This window comes from Scyliorhinus canicula, chromosome 8, assembly GCF_902713615.1.
Source record: "Scyliorhinus canicula chromosome 8, sScyCan1.1, whole genome shotgun sequence".
NCBI classification, from domain to species: Eukaryota; Metazoa; Chordata; class Chondrichthyes; order Carcharhiniformes; family Scyliorhinidae; genus Scyliorhinus; species Scyliorhinus canicula.
In genome coordinates, this window is record NC_052153.1 from 18,717,626 (window position 1) to 18,743,292 (window position 25,667).

The 25,667-nt window shown below is 43.8% G+C and overlaps 1 protein-coding gene across 2 annotated transcripts in view; it reads left to right on the top strand.

Annotated features, from left to right (window-relative positions):
• chrna8 (cholinergic receptor, nicotinic, alpha 8) overlaps positions 1 to 20,181 on the top strand; it is a 309,073-nt gene extending 288,892 nt beyond the window's left edge. For both annotated transcript variants that reach the window (XM_038804235.1, XM_038804234.1), the window contains one exon: positions 18,550 to 20,181. In XM_038804235.1, the coding sequence (XP_038660163.1) occupies positions 18,550 to 19,071 (522 nt within the window). In that variant the 3' untranslated portion in view covers positions 19,072 to 20,181. The remainder of the gene's footprint in view (positions 1 to 18,549) is intronic.
• Positions 20,182 to 25,667: the final 5,486 nt, after the last annotated feature.

A 25,667-nucleotide genomic window follows, 5' to 3' on the forward strand; every position in this document is an offset into this window, starting at 1 on the left:
CACATACACACATACACACACATCCACGTATCAGAAGTAGAAAAGTTAGAGTTCAATAAAAAGTTAAAAAGAATATATAATTAAGCCCTTTGCTTATCTTTGAGCCATAGACTGTTAAACATTGTGGCTTTTGATGTTTGTTGGCTCTCTGTAAAATTCCAGAGTTAGTAATCATAGAATTTACAGTCCAGAAGGAAGTCATTCGGCCCATCGAGTCTGCACCAGCCCTTGAAAACTGTACTTAAGCCCACGCCTTCACCCTTTCCCTGTAACCCGACCAACCTTTTGGACACTAAGGGCAATTTAGCATGGCCAATCCACCGAACCTGCACATCTTTGGACTGTGGGAGGAAACCGGAGCACCCGGAGGAAACCCACGCAGACACGGGGAGAACTTGCAGACTCCACACAGGTTTGGTTCATTTGATTCAGGTCTGCACATGGTTGCAGATACTCTTTGAGCTTCAGAGAGCTTTTTTTACTTCTCTCTTCCAGCAGTGTTTTCAGCTGACAGTGCTGTTTATTTCTCCTCCTTCCCCTCCTGATTGGCAGAACTGGTTTTTAAAACTCCAGTCTGTATATATCCAGAAAGGGATTTGATTTGTGTGTCTTGCAGCCATTGCTGCAGGCCAAATAATCCCATTTGTTTGATCCTTTCGCCTCCAAAACGGTTGACACATTTCAAGAAATCAGCAGGAGTCAGTTACTCTGTCCTCCACAGGGTTTGTTTTGTAAATGTCTGATGAGTATCTGACTTGTTTGCTGTTCTTGTTGTCTCAATAGAATGATACTTCATTAAAGTCCACCATTTTGCATTTTTAATGCTTTCCTTTCAAGAGTGAACCTTGACATCCCCACAGTTGTGAAATTCCATGCGACCGATCTGCAGTGCCATTCATAAAGAAACTTTACAGAAGTTGTCAATTTGCAGTATTGAGCATCAGGTGACCCGTGGCAGCCATTTTTGATCAATCTCGTTTCTTGTTTTTTTTTTATAAACAGGTCTTCTTTATTAATCAATATATCCAGGATTAGCTGGTGATTTTGTCGGTAGATCTCAGTCGGTCACGTTTTCCTGTCATTGTGTGGAAATTAGGCATAGCCCTAACATAGACAACATAGAACCTAAGCAGACCAGCAGGAAACTGGGATGGATGTTCTAGTGATAACGTATTGCCACTGAGTATTCTAACCATCCACTCAAGTGAATAAGCAATGATTTGGTGAACAAGATGCATATAATTGGGTTCAGATTTTGAAGGAAAAGGACTGAATTTACTCAATGAGTGTTTCAGCTGTGAAGAAGTAAAGACATGCATCCACCAAATGCTATTAGTAAGGAACACAACTTGAGTTTAGATCATCAATGGATGAATAGGTTTTGCTGATGACCATATCAGACTCCACGCAGTAGAACAGCAGGCTGAAACATTTGGTTTGTGTGCTCAGATGGGGAGCCAGTGGTGTGAAGCCACCATCTGTGGGATTATGAATAAACAGCTCCAAGTCAAAATCATCTCCAAAACTTTTTTTAAAAGTAACATTAGTGCAGTGCAGTTTTACATAAAGATAGACCGATTGGATTCTTGTTGTGTTGACTGTGATCATAGAATTTACAGTGCAGAAGGAGGCCATTCAGCCCATCGAGTCTGCACCGGCTCCTGGAAAGAGCACCCTACCCAAGGTTAACACCTCCACCCTATCCCCATAACCCAGTAACCCCACCCAACACTAAGGGCAATTTTGGACACTAAGGGCAATTTATCATGGCCAATCCACCTAACCTGCACATCTTTGGACTGTGGGAGGAAACCGGAGCACCCGGAGGAAACCCACGCACACACGGGGAGGATGTGCAGACTCCACACAGACAGTGACCCAAGCCGGAATCGAACCTGGGACCCTGGTGCTGTGAAGCGATTGTGCTATCCACAATGCTACCGTGCTATCCATATATCAACATGGACAGATGATGGGCTAACTAACAGGAAATAGAGAGTCAGGATCAATGGTTCATTTTCAGATTGGAAATCTGCAATGGGTGGAGTGCCACAGGCAACAGTGCGATCTAAATTAATGAAGGGACTGACTCTGACTCTATTGTACCCAAATTTGCTGATGATCCAAACATAGGAAAGCAAATTGTCAGGAGGATAAGGGATGCAGACTTCCTGCCCCATCCGTACCTAGCCTTTTTAGACCATACCTGGAATACTGTGACAGTTATGCTTTCCTTACTTAAGAGATATACTTGTATTGGAAGCACCGGATTGATTCTTGGGATGAATGATTGTTTTATGAGGTAAGGCTGAACAGATTAGGCCGATACTCTTTGGAGTTTGGAAGAATGGGAGGTCACCTTATTGAAACATGGAATTCTCAGGGAGTTTGATCGGGGGAGATGCTGAGAGGGTGTTTCCCCTCATAAGGGAATCTAGAACTAGGCGGACGACAAACATTATGGAGGGAGTGGGAGGAGCTGCAGGAAAGTTGAGTTATGGTCACAATCAGATCAGCCATGGTTATTTAAATGGAGAAGCCGGCTTGAAAGGCCGTATAGACTCACTCCCATTCCTATTTCTTCTGGGGCGGGATTCTGCATCGGCCGATGCCGGAATGGCGAAATGTGATTGGGCGGAGAATCAGTTTTGATGCCGAAATCATGGCGGGCATCGGATTCAGGCCAAATCACAATTCTCGTTGCCCCGACAGTGGCGTCAACGTGCTCCACTCCGCACGTACCACAAAATGCCATTGGCACATCATTAGTGGGCTTGACCGATATTCTCCAGGGCCTCCCCAATCCTCCACCGGGGCGGGGGGGGGGGGGGGGGGGGTGGAATTCACGATGGCGAGGTTCACTTTTGCTTTCAAAAATCATGAAACAGTCACTGTGGCTGTTGAGGGAGAGAAAGGGGATACAGAAAGTGTCCAACATTGCCATAATGTGATGACATCTGTGCCGATGGCTGGGCGAGCTTTTGCCAGTGGCCGGGAGGGGAGTACCAGGGGATGTCCTGGAAGTTGGCTGCGGGGTGGGGTGGATGGACATGGAACGCCATTGCCGCAGCCTGCCGGGCAGCCATGTGGCTGCACATGTCGCTGACTGCCCATTGCAAACTGAGTGCCATGGGTTATATGGACGTCCCCCCCCCAGGCCACCTCCCTGGGTACCCTCTTTCCCCAGCCGACCTCGCTATGGCTTGGGCATGCTCCAGCACAACCAGTGCCATCTTGTTGGCTGGCATGAGTGTGTGTGCTGAGTGGAGTGCGAATATGAAACTAGCTTGTCAGCTTCTCAAGTACCAATTCCGACCCTGGCGAATCCGACTCCATTTTCCATTGGAATCGATCGTGTTCCACATGTCGCCGGTGCTAGCCCCTCAACGGTTAATGAATTGCTGTGCAGTTTTGCTCTGATAGAACTCCACTAATTCTGCCCCGGTGTTAGCACTCTCAGGAACAGAGAATCCGCCCGCTGATCTTCTGATCACATCATGGTGGCATAAAGTTCACCGAAAGAAAATAGTCATTTTTCATCTTAAAGGACACTCAATGGTTATGTCCCTGGACCAGAGTCCAAATCTGTTAAGATAGTTTGTTATGAATTCAATTTAAAACATAAGGAGAGGGAAGCAGTAAAATTGACCACAAAGCTGTTGTTGTAAAACCCAGTCGGTTCACTCATACCCTTTAGGGAAATAAAGTTACTGTCCTTCCTTAGTCTGGCCTATATATGACTCCAGCCCCACACCAGTGTGGTGGTCTCTTCACACCCCTCTGAAGTGGCCAACCACTCGACGGTATCAACAATCACCACAAAGGACCCATAGTGGTTTAAAAAGATAATTCAGGGCAATTAGGGATATTTGAATCTTACAGTACAGAGGCAGATATTTTGAATCTCCGTGCTTGTGCCAACTCTTTGTAAGAGCTAAACAATTAGTCTCACTGCCAACTCTGTCCCTACAGGCCTCTACACTTTATTCATTTTCAAGTTGTGAAGGTGCACTTTCACAGCCTTCATTAGAAATATTGTTAACCAGAATTGTACAGCCTTATGGCTGTTGCCCGCTCCCAAATGTCTCTTTGCCTAAGGAGGCTCAACCCCCTGGGGTGTTTCCACATTCTGAGTCTCGAGTGGTCACACAGCCCATGTGACCCTTACTCTGCTGTGTTGCCCTTAAAGGCACAATCATTGCAACCCTCCCCTTTAAGTTCTTTATACAATCTTCAACAACTAATTAATTCAGGAAAACGAGCTAAACAGTTTATACAAGAGTTGGACAACTATAAATTGAGCCTTTGAGGGGGGTTTTCTGTTTATTGTAGACCAGTATAATTCTGTTTTCTGAGATGCTTCCACAGGATCAATGTTAACAGGGACTGTAATAGCGGGCAGGTCTTCTGGCAAGATGATTCATCGCTATTTGCTTCCATGGAAACAACAGTTATGTCAATAATGGGTCGATCAGGTATTTTGGTGCTTACAGGTTTGAAAACATTTCTTGATGGCAATATAAAAGTAAATTACTGCGGAAGCTGAAATCTGAAACAAAAGCAAAAAATGCTGGAAAATCTCAGGTCTGACAGCATCTGTGGAGAGAGAATAGAGCTAATGGATAGATCTAGTGCTTTGATTATTGATGACTCTTTGTCAAAGCTCTTGATTGCAACACTGACTGCTGGAGCATCTCTCTACTCATCAAGTGGTCCACGTGTTATGAATGAACCATCCCTCAACATCCACTTGATATGAAAGGGGTCCATTCTTCGAGACAATAATTCCGGGGACCCAACATGATTCACTACTGAGGTTTCTCACGTATATTGGTCTCCAAGGTTCCTCCTGGCAGTTTCTTTAGGCCAGACATGAAAGTTTGGGCCACTCTCAAGGCTGGTCCATTTGATGCTGGGGGTAAGGCGCAGTTCTGGTGCGTTCAATACCGTTGAGAGCGGTGATACTTTGAGACTCAGCGCGGTTTCATTGTCGGATACCATGACTTCAGGTAATCCATGTGCTGAAAAGCATTAGTGTAATCTTCCGATGGTAGCATGCAACGTAGGTCAATTAAGAGCAAAATTACTGTGCTCAGGAATGGACCAACATAATCGACATGGGTTCATACTCATGTCCGACCAGGCCATTCCCAAGGCTGCAGTGGGGCTGTAGCAGGCTATCTTTGTTGCAGTTGCGACTGTTGACAGTGCTTGGCGTGCTTCTCAATATCAACATCAATACCAGGCCACCACATATAACACCTGAAAAGCACCTTCATCTTTGAGGTGCTAGGTTGAGCGCTATGTAATTCAGTTAGGAGCAGCTCACTGCCTGGTACAGGGATGGCTACTCTTGCCCCCCAGAGTAGGTACCATCCTGACAACTCAATACATTCTTAATGGTAAAGATGCTTTCATTTCCTCAGAAACCGGCTCATTTACCCATCCTATTAGTATTTTGTCTTTGGACAGAAGTGGACCTCAATCGGTTCAGTTCCTGATCTGTTTTGCCAAGACTAGCAATGTGTCTAAAGAATTTAATGCCATGATGATTTCTTGAGGTACTGGAGTGCATGTGATACTTTCTTGCAAGGGTAGGTGACTAAGAGCATCGGCAATCGCTTTGTGTGTCACAGGTCGGTTCTTGAAAGTATATTCATAACCGGACAGAATTAACGATCATTACTGAATGCCTGTAAAAGCGATCAGTGGGATAGCCTTATCCTCTTCAAAGAGAGATCTAGGAGTGGCCTGTGGTCAGAAACGATGGTAAAGTGTCTACCGTGCAAGTACTGGTGGAATTTCATGATGCTAAAGACTATTGATATTCCTTCCTTCTCAATTTGTGAGTAGCCTTTTTCAGCCTCTAAGAGGGTTCTTGGCACATGTCCTATTGGCCTTTCAGAATTATTGTTCATCTCATGGGACAACATTGCACCAACACCATCTGGAGAGGCATCGCAGGTCTATATTGGTTCTTTAAATGGGCCGAAGTGTACTAGCAGGTTTATAGAATGCAGCAATTGCTTTACTCTGTTGGGAGGCTTCCAAGACCAATGACGGTGTTTCTTCAGCAAAGTATGCAAGGGGCCAGTCCTCTTCTTCTTCAGCGATCACTCGCTAACGAGTATGATTGCCCACCTAAGAAATTCCATTTTGCTGGTCATGTGTTCCGTGGGTCCTGCATGGCTGTTGAGCCCAATCCTAGAGCTGCATCTCCGACCGTACACTTGATAGGTGTTTCCGGGAAGTGGGATTGGTCCTCGGACTTGAGATCACTGGTATTCCTTTCTCAGGCTCCTTTTCCTGACCTCCTCTTGCTTTTGGGTGTTCACCCTCGATAAGTTTGGCAAAAGACGTCCTGAGTAGATTACCATGCCTAAAAACAATTAGAATTCAGTTGTGTTTATGGGGCCAGGAGCTTCCTTTATTACCTTGACCTTGCCTTCCATGGGGTGTAATCCTTGTGCATCTACACCGTGCCCCAGGTAGGTCACCTCAGTGGCATGAAAGGTGCACCTCTCTTTCTTGAGGTGAACTCCAGCCTCCTGAAATCTCTTTAACACCTCTTCTCAGTTTGCGAGGTGCTCAGCCTCTCTTGATCCAGTTATAAAGACATCATTAAGGTTTACTACAACCCACGGCAGCCCCTGTAGCAGACTCTCCATTGTCCTTTGGAATAGTGTTGTTGATCCCGCCACAGATGAACCTATCCTGCAACATGTCATTTAGGGTGACTCTAAAATCACAATACTCTAATACTTGCTTCAGTTTAGAAAAGAGTGTTGTGATCAATTCACCATGGGGTCTTCACCCTGGAATTAGATTTCAATCTCTAGAGTATGACTGATGATGTTGCAGTTGAGCCCTGACTAAATCCACGTGCTCGCAAAATAATTTGGACACGGGCACGCTTGCGGCTCTAAGACTGCGAATAAGGTTATAAGTCTGAGTTCCACAAACACTTCAGAGAATTGCTTCGCTTTTCACTTCCTCCCCTATTTAATTTGCTTGGAAATAATATCCAAGGCACTCAACGTATTGAATCCAGTCCTCCTCCATGGAGGAGTCAAATGGGTATTCACCCAAAGAAAGGCATTCTGGTGAGTACTTTTTTTTAAAAGACTTCAATTAAAACAGGTGTTGGGCAGTGTCAGGGTAATTTATCCTCATCGGCAGATGTAAAGATGCACTTTCATAGATTTTCACAGATAATTAGTACAAAAGATATTTATTAATCAGAAATGTACAACAATATCATGGCTGTAGCTGGATTCCAAAATGTCTCTTTGCCTGATCCTTTCCCACTATGGGGTGATTCCACACTCTGAGTCCCACAGGCCATGTGATCCTTACTCTGCTGTGTTGCCCTGAAAGGGACAATCACTGCCAAGTATATCTCCAATTCCCATTTGAAAGTTTTTATTGAATTTTCCTTTCAGGCAGTACAATCCAGATCTGAACAACTCACATCCCCAATTATTTTACCATTTTCCTTAAATCTGTGTCTTTTGGCCAGTGACCTTCCTTTGAATGGAAATGGCTCCCCCTGCCTCTCACACTCTCTCCCCCTCCCTCCACCACTCTGGAATTTCCAACATATTCTGCATCTGGGCAGTTCAGTGTAACTGGACCCAGACCCAGAAAAAGCTCCCTGTTTAATCATAGTTTTATTTTTCAGAACACACAGGTTGATGGTGTAATCAAAGGATTTTATTTTTTTCAGGGATGTATTTGGGTTTTCTTTTCTTTGAATGGGATTTTAATTTGTCACTCTTGGTTTGTTGCTTTTTAGCAAATGTGTAATTGGAGCCAATTGGCCTGTTTCTTGACTCTGTGGAATCATCAGGCACTTTCCGACACCCAAACCAGCTTCCTGATGGACATTGAGATCATTTAAAAATCTTGCTGTAATTTTGTTTGACAGCACCATTAGATTAGCATATGTCGGATTTATTGCGCATGTGGTTAGTCGATAGGATTTACCATCATGTGGAACTGATGGTTATTATATTTTAGATAAAACTGTGGGAGCAAAGAGTTTAGATTCACATTTTACTACATCTGCCATCTTTTGACTGCATTTCCGGGTAATTACTTGGAGATTGCACAAGATGGAATCATATTGAGATATATTAACTTCTGACTCAGGATTTGGGGATTTGATGGGGTCCCGACCCCGCACTATAGAATAAAGAACAAAGAAAAGTACAGCACAGGAACAGGCCCTTCGGCCCTCCAAGCCTGTGCCGACCATGCTGCCCGTCTAAACTAAAATCTTCTACACTTTCTGGGTCCGTATCCCTCTATCCCATCCTATTCATGTATTTGTCCAGATGCCCCTTAAATGTCACTATCGTCCCTGCTTCCACCACTTCATCCGGCAGCGAGTTCCAGGCACCCACTACCCTCTGTGCAAAAAACTTGCTTCGTACATCTCCTCTAAATCTTGCACCTCGCACCTTAAACCTATGCCCCCTAGTAATTGACCCCTCTACCCTGGGGAAAAGCCTCTGACTCTCCACTCTGTCTATGCCCCTCATAATTTTGTAGACCTCTATCAGGTCGCCCCTCAACCTCCCTCGTTCCAATGAAAACAAACCAAGTTTATTCAACCGCACCTCATAGCTAATGCCCTCCATACCAGGCAACATCTTGGTATATCTCTTCTGCACCCTCCCTAAAGCCTCCACATCCTGCTGGTAGTGTGGCGACCAGAATTGAACACTATACTCCAAGTGTGGCCTAACTAATGTTCTATACAGCTGCAACAAGACTTGCCAATTCTTATACTCAATGCCCCGGCCAATGAAGGCAAGCATGCCGTCTGCCTTCTTGACTACCTTCTCCACCGGCGTTGCCCCTTTCAGTGACCTGTGGACCTGCATCAATCATCTTTGTGACCTCTTCGAACAGTCCCCCCGGTAGTGATTTTCCCTGAATTGGTCAAACAGTTGTCAGAGGGCCATCCGATTAAAGGTGATAGGCGGAGGCTCTTTAAGTTAGGGGGCCGAGAGGAGGCCGTCCAGACCGGAAGGGGCGGCAGCCTATTTTTGTAGGTTGAGATATCCTCCCGGCAACTTTCGAAACTTTTAAAGTTCAAAATGGCCACAGCTTCCAGGCCACCATATTGGAGGGAGGATTCATCCACAGGGTGTACAGGGGTTGTAGGTAGGTGGGCGGCAGGGTCACAAAACCTGCCTGGAGCACTGCAACCCATCGATCTGCCTTTGAGAGTCTGCCTACAGCCAGATGGGGAAGTGGTGGGCATCGTGTTTCTGTCAATGGACCTGCAATCCAGAGACCAGCAGGTAAAGAATACTCTGTGGGCCCAGGTTCAAATCCCACCACAGTAGATGGTGAAATTTGAATCCAATAAAAATCTGGAATTAAAAGTCTAATGATGACGATGAAACCATTACCAGTGGTCGTAAAAACCCATCTGGTCCTCTAAAGTCTTTTAGGGAAGAAATTCTGTCATCCTTACATGGTCTAAACTACGTTTGATTCTAGACCCATATAAATCTTAAATATCCACTGAAATGGCCTGGTACGACACTCAGTTCAAGTGCAATTCGGGATGGGTAATATTGCTGAAAATTCTCTTAATTAGCCAAGAACTTATCTGACAAGGTTACTGGTCTGCATGTGGTGGGAAGCCCTTCCACTTCCGATCCTATCCCAAGAAAATGGCGGGGCTGGGATGATGTCGCCAAACCAACATGGGCCAGAGACACAAATCTTTACTCCCCACACACTTTCGTAACCACCCTTGAAAATTCTGCTGAAACATTTCTTATCTCAAAACGATAGTGAACCTTTGGAATCCAATATCCCCGAGGGTTGTGAATTCTCAGTCCACGTGTGACGAGTCAAGGTTGAGATTGGTAGACTTTTGGAGACCGAGCAAATCAATGCACCTGGGAATGGGAGAGGGGAAAGTGGGGGGAATGTTCAACAATGACCTTCTTGAATGCCAGAGCAGGTTCGAAGCGCAGTCAGGCCTATTCTTGATCCCATTCTTGTGTTCTTGTAATTAACACTGGACTATTGGGATATTGCACTTATATTGAAATTAAATCTGTCAGCTTATATTGCCTTTAATACCATGAATCCAGGAAGTGAACCGAGATGCAGGATTAAGGATCCCGGCCCCATTTTCCAATTAGGTTCACTGGATTTATCCTTGTTTATCGGGCAAGCTGATTTCGGTCATGGGCAGAACGATAGCATTGTGGATAGCACAATTGCTTCACAGCTCCAGGGTCCCAGGTTCGATTCCGGCTTGGGTCATTGTCTGTGCGGAATCTGCACATCCTCCCCGTGTGTGCATGGGTTTCGTCCGGGTGCTCCGGTTTCCTCTCACAGTCCAAAGATGTGCAGGTTAGGTGGATTGGCCATGATAAATTGCCCTTAGTGTCCAAAATTGCCCTTAGTGTTGGGAGGGGTTACTGGGCTATGGGGATAGGGTGGGGTTGTGAGCTTGGGTAGGGTTCTCTTTCCAAGAACCGGTGCAGACTCGATGGCCTGAATGGCCTAAAACAAAAAAAAAAATTTTTTTAAAGGGCAGCTTGGTAGCATTGTGGATAGCACAATTGCTCCAGGGTCCCAGGTTCAATTCCCGGCTTGGGTCACTGTCTATGCGGAGTCTGCACATCCTCCCCGTGTGTACGTGGGTTTCCTCCGGGTGCTCCGGTTTCCTCCCACAGTCCAAAGATGTGCAGGTTAGGTGGATTGGCCATGCTAAATTGCCCTGAGTGTCCAAAATTGCCCTTAGTGTTGGGTGGGGTTACTGGGTTATGGGGATAGGGTGGAGGTGTTGACCTCGGGTAGAGTGCTCTTTCCAAGAGCCGGTGCAGACTCGATGGGCCGAGTGGCCTCCTTCTGCACTGTAAATTTTATGAAATGTCACTGACATTGGTATCTGTGTAACCTGGGAACATCTCCCTTCAGAAGATGAGTCAGACACTAATCCACAGGTTTCCTGGGACATCTGTGAAGGGGACAGGAGGCAGTAGACAAGCATCCTCACAGGAGCTTCACACAATTCAGAAAGGAATTGAAATAATCTGACCAGAGCTGCAAGACTAAGAACAAATCTTCATATCTTCATTTCGCTGCGGTACCTCATAACAACAGTACCATCTTGGCTCCCAGCTTCAACAGTCTGAACACTTGATTCCCCTGAAACACTCTGTTCCACATTAATCACAGTAAATTGTACCAACTCGCCTTCTAATTTCATACAACAAACATTCACAGCATTTTGTCCTCATCTGGTAGCAATCGGAAAACATTCAATTGCTGAGAATTCCTTTTCAATTTTACCACCTTTTTCTGCTTTCAGCCATTCCCATCCTCCTTTTATCTTCCTTCATCTCCCTCTCTGCATGCGCACATATGAAGGGGTCCCACATACCTGCACATCCCTTGGTCACTCACTAAAACTTTCTGTCATGACTTAAGCCAGGCCTTTGAGATTGGCCAATTAGAATATGAGTTCCTTGATTCGTGGCCCAATCAGGGAGCCCCTTTCTCTGTCAGATCCTCTGCACTCCCAGTGTAAACAGCAGGCTGAATGCACCTGGTTGTTCGGCTGTTGGTTTTGTAAATAAAAGGAATTCTGGTGGCGGGACTTCTGCCTCCGTGGACTTATTACACTTTCCCTCACTTTCTTCAAGAAAACAAAATGGCTGACAACAAAAGTAAGAGGTGAAAGAGCCAGGGGAGAGCCAGCTAACATCAAGGCCCTTAATGCGGGATAGCAAAGTGATTTAGAGGAGTGTGCATTTGGCACAGCACCTGGGATAAGTGAATCCATAGGAGCAGGGAGTGATGGAAAGGACAGCCCGACAGAGGGCCTTGGGTGTGTGGAGTTTGCACTTTCTCCCCATGTCTGCGTGAGTTTCCTCCGGGTGCTCCGGTTTCCTCCCACAGTCCATTGATGTGCAGGTTAGGTGGATTGACCACGCTAAATTGCCCCTTAGTATCCAAAGGTTAGGTGGGGTTATGGGGATAGGATGGGGTAGATAGAGTATTCTTTCGGAGGGTCGTACGGACCTTAGGGCTGAATGGTCTCCTTCTTCACTGTAGGGATTCTATGGATTCTGTGGAAAAAGAACGAAATCCCATCTCCAGGCCCTGCAATGACAGAGATGTTGCCTTTAGGGGTTCAACCTATAAAATTAAACTCCCCCATTCTGCACACAGGGAATCTAATGGTTCTGGTTAATTGCAGAGGCTGTTCATTTGCATGGTGGCGTCCATGTGGATGTGTCATTGTTGGACCTGGTATAGAGGGCATTGGTGACCTGTAGAATTTACCAATGAACAAGAGGTGGAGAGTAGTAGGAGATGTCCACTGTGGTACCGTGGAAAGAGCTGAGGCAAAAGAGTTAAGGGTGGTAGTCATCGGCAAACTGTCTATCCCAGCAGACGGTGGTTTATTTTTGCAGGAGGCTACAGAATCCTATGGCAGCCACCTGATACACTGCCCCTCAGACAAATCTCTGGCACAGTTAACCTTATGGGATGGATGAGTCCTTCTTCCAACAACCACGTCCATCACCAACAAACCCTCGCCCCAGGCCTCATGGCTTGCCTTCTAAGAGGTCCAACTGCTGCTCATTGCGGCACAGATTCTGTTCCTCCTCTTCATGCAACTAAATTAAAGTAGCAACAATGGCTCCCATCATAACTTCTGCAGTTATTAAGGATGTGCATGGAGAGTAAATGCAGAACAAAAACCAGTATACAAGCTAAACTCGTTTGTGGAAATCAACAGCAAACAGATTTTTTAAATCTTTCGCGGGATGTCAGCATTGCTGGCTGGACCAGGGGGGATATCCTCCGCCCATAATTTCGGCGGACGGGAATGACGGAGGGGCCCCTAGAAAATCGAGTGGAAGACCCAAAATGGCCTTTACACCAGCGGGATTTCCCCGCTCGATTGTACCCGCCCACTGCCAATGACGTAACAAGGTTCCCCTCATATAATGATGGGAACCCTATAATAATACATTGTAATATAATTAGCAGGCCTCCCTGTTGTACATTCTCCCATGTAGAAAAGAACACCCACCCTCCCCCCCCCAACCCGGTGGCGTGATATCACGTCGGTGCCATTTACAACAGGTTTTTAAAATGTGGAACTGGGAACAGAACTTGGAGAGCAGCCCCCGGGGAGAAGAGGGCCATCCTGGGCGGTACCCTGACACTGCCCGAAACTGCCCCCTGGCACTACCTGAGTCTGCTCCCCGACACTGACTAATCGCCAACGTCACAGTGTGGGTCCCACTTCCTTGATCTTTTTTGTCTGAGTTTAAACAGCGTGGTAGCAAAGTGGTTAGCACTGCTGCCCCACAGCACCAGGGACCCGCGTTTGCTTTATTAAGATGGGCCAAATGGTCTCCATCACCTTCAAGTATCTTCAGATCTTACTAAGGAAATGTTTCATGAGTATGTGTGATGATCTGCTTCTTTTTTTATTTTAACACTAACATCTACTAGCTTATTTTAAGTGGTAAGGCAGTGAGCAACTCCACTCTAGCACAACACCATTTGTTCCCCTGCATCAGACCCGACAGGTCATTTGTACAGATTTTACTCTTGTGGTTGGGAAACACTGGCATATTTTGAAACATACATAGAAAATAGAAGCAGGAGGAGGCCATTTAGCACTTTGAGCCTGCTCCGCCATTCATTGTGATCATGGCTGATCATCAAGTTTAGCCTGATCTCGCCTTCCCCCTACAATCCCTTGATCCCTTTTGCCCCAAGAGCTAGATCTAATTCCTTTTTATTAGAACAGTACAGCACAGAACAGGCCCTTCGGCCCTCGATGTTGTGCCGAGCAATGATCACCCTACTCAACCCCACATATCCACCCTATACCAGTAACCCAACAACCCCCATTAACCTTATTTCTTTAGGACACTAAGGGCAATTTAGCCTGGCCAATCCACCTAACCCGCACATCTTTGGACTGTGGGAGGAAACCGGAGCACCCGGAGGAAACCCACGCACACACGGGGAGGACGTGCAGACTCCGCACAGACAGTGACCCAGCCGGGAATCGAACCTGGGACCCTGGAGCTGTGAAGCATTGATGCTAACCACCATGCTACCGTGCTGCCCTTCTTGAAATTACACAACATTTTGGCCTCAATTACTTCCTGTGGTAGTGACTTCAACAGATTAACCACTTTCTGGATGAAGAAATTTCTCCTCACCTCAGTCCCAAAAGATTTACCCCTTATCCTCAAACTATTTACCCCTAGTTCGGCACTCCCCCACCATTGGAAACATTCTTTCTGAATCTACCCTGTCTAATCCTGTTAGAATTGAATAAGTTTCTGTGAGATCATCTCTCACTCTTCTAGACTCCAATGAATATAATCCTGATCGATTTAGTCTCTCCTCATATGACAGTCCCGCCATCCCAAGAATCAGCCTTGTAAACCTTTGCTGTGCTCCCTCCACAGCAAGAACATCCTTCCTCAGATAAGGGCACCAACACTGCACACAGTACTCCAGGTGTGACCTCACCAATGCCCTATTAATGAAATGAAATGAAATGAAAATCGCTTATTGTCACGAGTAGGCTTCAATGAAGTTTCTGTGAAAAGCCCCTAGTCGCCACATTCCACCGCCTGTTCAGGGAGGCTGGTACATTAATGTGTGTAGCTGTGAAAATGTCACCATGAAGCAAACATCTTTAATAATTGTACTATCAGCCTGCTCACAGTACTTAATCTGAAACACAGTCCATGTGTCCTATAGTGCAAACAAAGCAATTACTTACTAGTCTGCTGTGTCCCATCAGTCCAGTCTTGTACGTTGTTTTTTTAACGTCAAGGGTCTCGTACCAAGAATAAAACTTTGGGCATGAAGCCAGCTCAGCAGTTTTAAACTTCCTGAGATACAATTGTAAATGGCCCTGAGTATATTTCCATCATTTCCCATTTGATAAATGTAGTATGGACAGAATCTCTCAACAATGACCTGCGGTTATTTTCTTAATTGGCAATTTATCATTTGTCTGATCACATTTCTCATCACTAATTGCTCTGTCATGGGTTAAACAAAGTATATAGGAAGGCAACATAATTCACTATACTTTGTCATTTCGATGCAAAAGTATGATGTTAAAATGCAGTTCAATCAAACTACTTTATAAATCTGAAGATATTTTTTGTTTCCTACGTTCCTTCATTATCACAGTTAATGGGACACATTCAAGCCATTTAATGGCAAGTGCAGAGGATGCCATTGTGTGGGAAAATGTGGCATACAGCTCCATATAAATACCTTGGAGACTATTATAATTTAATTAAGTCTGCACATGTATAGCACAACTTGACCTATTTTTGATTAAAAACAAATTAGTGTGCTTCAAAGTATTTGACCATTAAATATGGAATTGTTCAGTGGGCTGTGGAATCTTCAGGGATTGCAATAATTCGAAATAAAGAGCTGTATTTGCTGGGGCCAATGAGATCCTTGCCCACTGGTCAAAGAGCTAGCTAAGTACTGGCAGGGCCTCTCCAGTGACTCAGGGGTCAAGCTGCCATGGCTAGTTGGCACCCTCCGAGCCCGACTGACAATCCAAAGTTGGTTGTCACCATAATTTTTAGAACACTGCGTTGCACATGCATGTACTGGAAGCTATGTATACCAATACACAGTACCTTGTTCTTTGCAGACAGAAAGAACATGTACACACATTGTGACTGTTTCAGCTAAACAAGACAAGTGATAGCAATTTGTTCGTTCATGCCACAGGGCAATGCCTTAACCAATCAGAGTCAAGCTGTCTGGTTTAAATTTCAAATAGTGCTTTGCAGTTAACTGTCAGTCACCATCAACTGGTGCATTCTCCATGGTAATGCCCCTACTACTCAGAGTCCACTTGCCAACCTCTTCTCATACAGAATAAAGTTGCTATTTCACCTGACATTGGCATTCTTTATGGGGGTCAAGGCGGCCTCTACTGCTGACCTCATTGCCATCATGAGGTCTTCTTTCACTGCTTTTCTGTGCTTCCAGAGTTCCATTGTGGTGAACTCCATCAGGTTCTCCATCATCATCTGGGCCTGCATTGGCAAATCATTTGGGTCCACTATGTTTGGTTGTGGATCGCACTGCGGGGCTCTACTCTGGGGTAAAGATTTTCCTCTCCCTACTTTTTGCTATGGCCTGGTTGCTGGCTCTTTAGCATCCTGGTCGGTTGAGTCATAGATGGGGGTTAGTTTGGGGAACCTTTATCACTTTTGGTCGCCCATTTGGTGGGGTTAAAAGGTCTAAACCAAAGTTTATAAGAGAGAGACACCTTTCAGCCGACCACTCAGCTCATGGCTGTCACCGCAAGTCTCAACATTGGCATTCTTGTGAGTGTCCTGATAAGTGCAAGTCAAAAAGGTTTGACAAAATGACATTTTCAGCCATACTGAAGTACTGTGCTACCAAATGACTGTTTGAGTACTCTGCAAGTACTTCAGTACCATTATCACATATCAAGTCACAGATTAAAGCTAATGGATCATTACTCCTGCAGTTTATGAAGTTAAATTGCATGCATTGACTGCTCCCAAATATCCAGTGTTCTTTACAGCTAATCTAGGTTTGCGATTCTAACGTGACAAAGCCTGAGCTCAAAGCATGCAGACTTTTATGGAGGGTTTCACACAGGTGCAATAATAAATGGCACAGGCTGCTGTCTGGAGTTTCAGATCAAGGCATTATTTAGCTACGGAGCCCATGAATTTGGACTTCACAAGCTTCAGCCATAAGGAAAACTTAGTCATTACGTTTCTTAAGTTATTTATGGAGTAGTCTGAGAGAATAAAAATCAGCCAATCTAGTTCATGATGGAGATCATAATCCGTATTTGTATAGTGCCATATGACTGCATAGTTTATCGGCAAACCTCTCTGGAGACTTCTGAGGTCCTAATCTCGCGTTTGGATTGGGAATCTTCAGATGCTGAGATCCACTCTGCAGCAATCCGTCTTTGTCTAGATACACCATGTTGGGAAAACAAATGATACAGGACGTTAGCAACCTCTAACTGTTGTGGTGAAAATTGGGGATGTGCGTGAAGTCAGAATTGGAGGAGCCTGCAATCTTGGAGGACTGCAGAGCTGGAAGAGATTACATAGGGGCGAGGGCATGATGGGGCTTAAAAACAAGGATGAAAATATTAATTCTGAGGTATTACCAGTCCAGGAGTCCACGTAGGTCAGCGGGCACAGAGTATCAGTTATGTAGGAGATTTTACAAAGTAAGACAATTCATGTATTTTCTTTCCAGTTGTTTGGCAAAGTTATTCATCCGTCACCTGTATCTGTAAACTAAATAAATTGAAAATGCCTAAATCTGAAAGCTTCACTGGACAATATTCTACCTTGACTTTCGCAGCCTACTTTTTAATCTCAAGGCAGCACGGTAGCATGGTGGTTAGCATAAATGCTTCACAGCTCCAGGGTCCCAGGTTCGATTCCCGGCTGGGTCACTGTCTGTGTGGAGTCTGCACGTCCTCCCCGTGTGTGCGTGGGTTTCCTCCGGGTGCTCCGGTTTCCTCCCACAGTCCAAAGATGTGCGGGTTAGGTGGATTGGCCATGCTAAATTGCCCGTAGTGTAAGGTTAATGGGGGGATTGTTGGGTTACGGGTATAGGGTGGATGCGTGGGTTTGAGTAGGGTGATCATTGCTCGGCACAACATCGAAGGCCGAAGGGCCTGTTCTGTGCTGTACTGTTCTATGTTCTATGTACCAACTGCCACTAAATCGACCTGCTCGCTACCACGCTTAGAAACTTTTTCCAGAGAATTGCGCCCTAAGTCTTGAAGCTCTGTGACACTGAAGACTCCTGCCAATTAAACCATTGTGCTGAAGAGAAGTTCAAACAACGTCAGTTGGTAATATAGTTGGGCCAATAAAGGCTTTTGATCTGTCGGAATGTTACATCTAACATGTGCTTGCATTCCTATCTCAACGATGATCTTGTGGCATTGACTTCAATAGAAATTTTTAAAAATCGAGAGATGAAAATGAGATGAGACTCAATGTCACCTCTTTTACATTCTCACAGACTCAGATCTATCTTACTGTGTCTAAGAGAGAATAAAGAGATTTAGACCGTTCCGAAAGAGAGTATTACTGAAAAAAAGGCAGGAACTTGAGAGTGTTCAATTGATATTGTGCAGTTCAGTAAACATGTAATCTCATTTCATGGATCAAAAGTCAGCATTCTGATGATTCACGACACTATTCAAAGAACAGCAGGGGAATTGTCGCTAAAGTATCCTGGCCAATATTTATACCTCAATTTACACCACTAAAACAGATTACCTGATTATTATCGCATTTACTGTCTGTGGGAGCTTGCTATGCATACATTGGCTTTTGTGTTTTCTGCATTTCAACAGTAACTGCACTTCAGAGGTACTTAATTCATTCTGAAGTGTTCTGGGACACCATGTGGTCATAAAAGGTGCTATATAAATGCAAGATCTTTATTTTTAAGCATTTTCTTCTGGCCTTTTGACAGGTGCGCGTGGTACTGTTGAACTGGTGTGCTTGGTTTCTGCGGATGAAGAAACCTGGAGAAGGGAAGAGCAGTATGCCCTACAGGTATAACCAACAGCAGCAACAGTGCATCAGCAGCATGGAAATGAGTGGACTACCCGGTCAACGGTCCAGCAATGGCAACATGGTCTACTTTGGCTACCATACAATGGAGAACCCCTGCTGCCCACCCAGCAGCGACTCAGGTGTGATGTGCGGCCGGATCACGTGCTCGCCTTCCGAGGACAATGGCAGCGCTCAGAGCGGACCACAGGTCGGAAGCTCTCCGGAGATGGTGAAGATTCTGGAGGAGCTGCAGTTCATCGGCAGGCGCTTCCGGGACCAGGACGAGGGTGAAGCCATCTGCAGCGAATGGAAGTTTGCCGCCGCAGTGGTCGACAGACTGTGCTTAGTGGCGTTTACAGTTTTTTCGATAATTTGTACGTTCGCCATTTTAATGTCAGCCCCTAATTTCATAGAAGCAGTTTCGAAAGATTTTGCATGAGGCTTGATTTGAATCAGTAAGATGTATTTGTTTCCCAACAGGTCATCAGAGGTCAGCCAGCACAATTATTTGTAAAGTGCTAAGCTTGGTGCACTATTACTGAATAAAGGATGTTCAGGAAAGTCATTCCACAGAAAGCCCGACACATATTACCATCATTCCTATCTCTGTGATTAAAAATAAATGTGACTGTCATTCATTTTACATTTCCACTCCAGGCAGGAGCATGTGTTGCAGAAACAATTGCTTTCCCTAACAGCACATTTTAATAACTTTCAAATCTACATATGTTTCCAAAAAGGACTTTGGTCATTTGATCTGCCGATTTAATGGATTGCTAATTTGCAGCTGCCAAGCCAAGTCTAGTCCCCATGATAATTTAAATGACAACAAGAATCTTACCAATACAATTTGGAGGTGGAATTCTTCCTTTATTGAAAAAAGCACAACAATATCCATTTCTAGCAATATTTTTGAAAAAAAGTCAATGAGTAAGTGCTACCATTGGTGCAATTTGATCAGTAAATGTTTAGTCATCGAGAAAATTTTTAAAACGCTCCTTTTTTGTTAAAGCAGGAACCAACTGCAACATTCATAGTATAGAAACAGGGAGAAAAATTACATTGTGACACGGCTAAATCCCATATTGAAAAGACACATCCGGATAGATATATGTTCAATAGTCACGCTCGCCCAAGATAACTGTCAATGATTGGTCATACAAAACTAGCGTAATATTACCATTTAAGTGTATAAATATGCAAAAACTTGTTTGACTGGCAGTCGTGACCAATAGTGGGTGCTTCATAAGAAGGACCTGCAATTTGTAGACGTTGCTGATTTAATTGAGTGTTAGGGGAGTTAATGCAGCTGATAAGTTAACCATAACTAGTGGGATGTAGTATTTAAATGTGTTTCAACCAAAACAATCATTCATGGAAAGAAACTGTTTATTAAACGCTTAGGATAAACTACATTAAATTGAATGTCATAGAATTTACAGTGCAGAAGGAGGCTATTCGGCCCATCGAGTCTGCACCGGCCCTTACAAAGAGCAACCCACTCAAGCCCATGTATCTACCCTAACCCAGCAACCCCCACTTAGCCTTTTTGAACACTAAGGGCAATTTAGCATGGCCAATCCACCTAACCCGCACATATTTGGACTGTAGGAGGAAACCGGAGCTCCCGGAAGAAACCCACGCACACACGGGGAGGATGTGCAGACTCCACACAGACAGTGACCCAGCCGGGAATTAAACCTGGGACCCTGGAGCTGTGAAGCAATTGTGCTAATCACTATGCTGCCGTACTCCTGAATGTTCTGGAAGGCTTGACAAATTATGCAGTGAATGTGATTGTATTAGGTGGACTACATATATTGGATACAATATACACGTATCCAAGATATGTAACTATCTAGATTCTAGGAAGAGATTTTTAAAACTACGCCCCCATTTTGTGGGTTGCTGTAAAAATCACTTCTTAAAAATCACTTCTTGCTGTTTGAAGAAAAGTAGAGGAGTTCTGTGCAGTGATTTGACCAAATTTAGTCCCTCAGCCAACATCATTAAAACAGGTTGTCTGGTCATTATCTCATTGCTGCTTGAGGAACCTTACTGTTTGTGATTTTTTTTAGAAATGCTTCATTAACTATAACTCATGTTAAAACATTCTAAGGCCATGTGAGGCTCGAGATAAAAGCAAGTTTTTTTTTCTCTCCAGTGACTGTCATTAAATAGAATTCACAGCACACAATCAAGCTATTTGGACCCACCGTTTTGTGCTGGTGTTTGAGCTCAACACCAGTTCTTTCTGTTTTATTTATTCATCTAGCTTTTCACCAAGGGCATCTATCCTACTCACCTTAACTACTCCACGTGGTAGCACATTTCATATTCTAACCACTCTCATGGCAAAGTGTCATTTTTTTTCTTTATTATTCCATGTGGATGTCACTGATAGGCCAGCATTCTTGGCCATCCCTGTTGCCTTTGAACTGTAGGCCATTGCAGAGGGCAATTACGAGTCAAGAACATTGCTGCAGGTCTAAAGGACACCAGTGAACCAGATGGGCTTTTACAACAATTGCTGGTGGCAGCCATGGTCACCATTACTGAGGCAAGCTCTATATTTCAGATTTATCGATTGAATTTAAATTCCCCAATCTGCTATGGTAGGATTTGAACCCATGCTTCCATAGCATTAGTGTGGGCCTCTGGATTACAAGTCCAGTGACACTCCACTAAGCCACCATCTCCCCTCATACTATTTGAACAAATATGCGCATCTGAATTCAGCACAGTTCTATCATTCCATGGCCATTTCTGCCAAGGAAATTAAAATGAAATATTATTCAAACCAGAAGATGCAAATTTGCAACAAAAAAAAAGTGACGGTGAATGAACAACTGATGGGATGGAGGAGAGCTGTCAGGGGCTACAAAAACACATTCATTAATTAACATGTTCAGTCTTTTACACAGATTCTGTCAGCTAGAAGGTAAATGACCATCAGCTAGTTACAGAGTGAAATCTTCCAGCCCTATTTATTGGTGATGTACATTATGTTGAAGTTAGTTTGCGTTACAATGACGCGCACAAATCAACTGTATTTCTGGAACTAAAAATGTTTTGCTGAAAATCAAGAGTTTAATTTTGATGTTTTCATTAAAGATGTCTGTAAATGGAGTGCACTTGCACTGGTCATATATATGGCCATTTTAAAAGTTGATAATGACTTCATGTTGATGCAGCTGTTATTTGTCATCACCTGATAATTAGACTAGTTTGCGCTGGGACTCCTGTCAAAAAAAACATGCTGCTGCTGCTATTAAAATAAGTTTCTCTGGCAATGTGTATTTTATTTAATCAGTTCTCCAAATGAAACAATGAAATGGGGAATCCCTCGGTGTCCAGTCATTTAATGGTCAGTGTTGCATTATAGACACGATCGGTCTTCCGGGCAGCTCTTGGATTTGTGTTACCTGCTACCTTTATTTGTGATTTCCCTCTCAATCTCAAACATGTCTAACTACGGACCTGGCTGTAGTCTGACCCTCTGTATGAGATTTCACTGCACTAAACGCTAGTCTTGTGTACCATGTTGCTCAACTCCAGATAGACTGCGAAATCTTTGTTGGTGTTTAGATTTCTGATCGGTGTGCTGAAAGTTTTGTGTATTTGGCAATCTTTTTGTGTCCTTCTCTGAATTAATGTGACTGTGTATGGATGTTGTACAAAAGCTTTACTTAATTATTGAGCTGATTATAAATATGTGCTTTGTTAATGTTAATTGGTTCATCTGTTCCAATCTAACTCGCTTCTCTCGAAAAATATTTGTTGATGTGATATAATGGTATAATAACTCCATTGAAGCAATTGTCTCAGGTTGATGTAATATAAAATAGCTGTTTTACATAGTGATTAGCTGGCCATTTCTTACATTTGATGAGCGCCTCAACTGTTTGGTTAGCAGGAGTTGAAAGTAGCAGTGAATTTTGTTTGTATTTATGTCAATGTTCGATTAAAATTTACAAGAGTAACACATTGAGCAGCTTAATTTTTTGTACAAATCAAGTGTCTTTGCTGGTTTGTTGCATATTTTATGAATCTCAGAGCAATGCAGAGATTACACTAGTTCAAAGTCTACAAAAGGTTTATTTAGATTACTTTAAAATCACAGGATTTTGACAGCTCGGATTACATAGAACATAGAACAGTACAGCACAGAACAGGCCCTTCGGCCCTCAATGTTGTGCCGAGCCATGATCACCCTACTCAAACCCACGTATCCACCCTATACCCGTAACCCAACAACCCCCCCTTAACCTTACTTTTATTAGGACACTACGGGCAATTTAGCATGGCCAATCCACCTAACCCGCACATCTTTGGACTGTGGGAGGAAACCGGAGCACCCGGAGGAAACCCACGCACACAGGGGGAGGACATGCAGACTCCGCACAGACAGTGACCCAAGCCGGAATCGAACCTGGGACCCTGGAGTTGTGAAGCATTTATGCTAACCACCATGCTACCCTGGAAACTCCTATTTACTTTAGTTCTCAGCGGCTACACCAGACATAATCAATCTAGCACAATGAATATATGATGATGTGGAGATGCCGGCGTTAGACTGGGGAATTCCAACATCTTTCCAACAAAGTTGGACCGGCATTCACCTGAGGAAGGAGCCGTGCTCCGAAAGCTCGTGTTTGAAACAAACCTGTTGGACTTTAACCTGGTGTTGTAAGACTTCTTACAATGAATATAGATTAGTTAACAGATTAACATAATCAAACACAGCTCAATTAAACAATTGAAAATGACAAAGTAAAAAAAGATTAGTTTTCAATTATTTTAAATTTTAACTTGAGATCAGTGAGCATTTGTAAATAATAGAACACAGGATAGATCCACAGAATATCTCACTAGACATGAACATTACAGGCTGCAGGAATCTTTTTCAATGATAAATGGGTTGGTTAGCATATATATATATACAATAGCTGAAATGTTTTCATTCCATTTTATGGGGCCATGATAGTTTATAAAACTAAGGAAGCATACAATGTATGCAGGTAATCTGCTCTATCAAGAGTACTTCCCAACAAACAATGCGTCACTTTCTTAATCCTAAAATCTGCCCAAGTCAAACAATTCCCCCAAGGAATCAATTGACCACATGTAAATATTTAACAGGGGAGTTAAAATGAGAGCATTTTCAAAATGTGGGAAGAATGTTGCAGTGGGGGAATAAGGAACATGGGTGGAATTTAATGGTCATGAAGGTAGACCATTAGCTAGAGAACCACTGTCATTTCAAGAAGCCCCAATGGAGAGGCTTGGTGGTGTAGTGGTATTGTCACAGATTTGTGACCCAGAACAAGATCAGGAGACCTGGGTTCGAATTATACCATGGCAGATGGTGAAATCTGAATTCAATAAAAATCTGGAAGTAAGAAACCATTGTTGATTGTCGTTAAAAAAAACACCATCGTATTCACTATTGTCCTTCAGGGAAGGAAATCTGGCTTCCTTGCCTGGTCTGGCCTACGTGTGACTCAAAATACACAGCAATGTGGTTGATTCGGAGGTCAGTTAGGAATGGGCAATAAATGCTGGTACTATGAAAATATGATTACATTACTTTATTTTTCTCTTTGTAACGTGGACCACTTCAGATTTAGAATCGTGTATCATTTATTTTGAAATGTCAACACACCAAAATCCACCTGCACACACAAATTCAAAAGTGAGCAAATCCGCCAGCAGACTCCATTCCCTGACTATGCCTTGAACACTGAGTAGAAGGCGCATTGTATTTACAGCTACAGGGATGGCAGGTAATTTAAGATGGATGTTCTCCCAATTTTCTAGAACATTTAATCCGAAGGGTACTGTGCATAAAGAAGATTTGAGAGGAAAGGATTGAATGATTAACCACATCCATGGGAAGATGGTGAAGTAACGGTCATTACACTGGGTTAACACTTCAGAGGCCCGGGCCAATGCTATGGGGACATGGGTTCAAATCCCATCACGGCAGCTGGTGGTGTAATTAAAAATCACTCAATAAAGCAGGAGTATATTAAACCTAGCTCACTAATGGTGACATGAACCTGCTATTGTTTCCAAACCCACCTGGTTCATTTATCCCCTTTCAGGGTTATTCTTCCTACTCTGGCCTAGATGTGACCCCAGATCCACAGCAATGTGGTTGACTCTTAACTTTCCTCTGGAATGGCCCGGCAAGTCACTCAGTTCAAGGGCAATTTGGGCTGGTCAATGAATCCTGTTCTTGCCACTGACACCCACATCTTCTATAAAGAATGAAAAAAACATGCACTCTATTTTCTGTGCCTAGGTGATCCTCAAGCGCAGTTAATGTAAGATCTGCCCCATAGCATATTATGCACTATGAAGTTCTAAATTTCAATTTTATTGTCATTATATTCCCTAATTTAAATTTTAAGTACTGGGCAAATTTTCACATTGCTGCTCCTTTAGTTCCATTCCTGTGGCAAAAGATGAATCACTTGCTCAACGTTCCCTTTTTAAGAATAAGTCGGTGTGTCTGGCAATTGTTCAACCTTATCTCAGCCAAGAGATCTTTCTTACAGAAGAGGACACACACGATTGTAGTACAAGATGCAAATAAAACAAGGGAAAATCAGGAGTAACCGGCAGAACCCAAATACCACGAGATGGGGGAAACCACTTGATCAATACCTACTCATTCTTTCATTCCTTAGGTGTATTAAAAAATTTTTTTTTAACTTGTTCGTGGGAAGTGGGCATCACTGGCAACACCAGTTATTTTTACCCATCCCTCATTGTCCTTGGGAGCAACTAAGAGTCAAACACATTGTCGTAGGTCTGGAGTCACACGCAGGCCAGACCAGGTGAGGATGGCAGATTCCCTTCCCAAAAGTACATTAGTGAACCAGATGGGGTGATATGACATTCAATGATTTGCATGCACCATTACTGAGACCAACTTTCCATTTCAGATCATTTTTTAGTGTGTTTCTGGGGAATATCTTTGTTTTATTAGACACCAGGCACAAAATGACAATTTTTTCTTGATTTTAT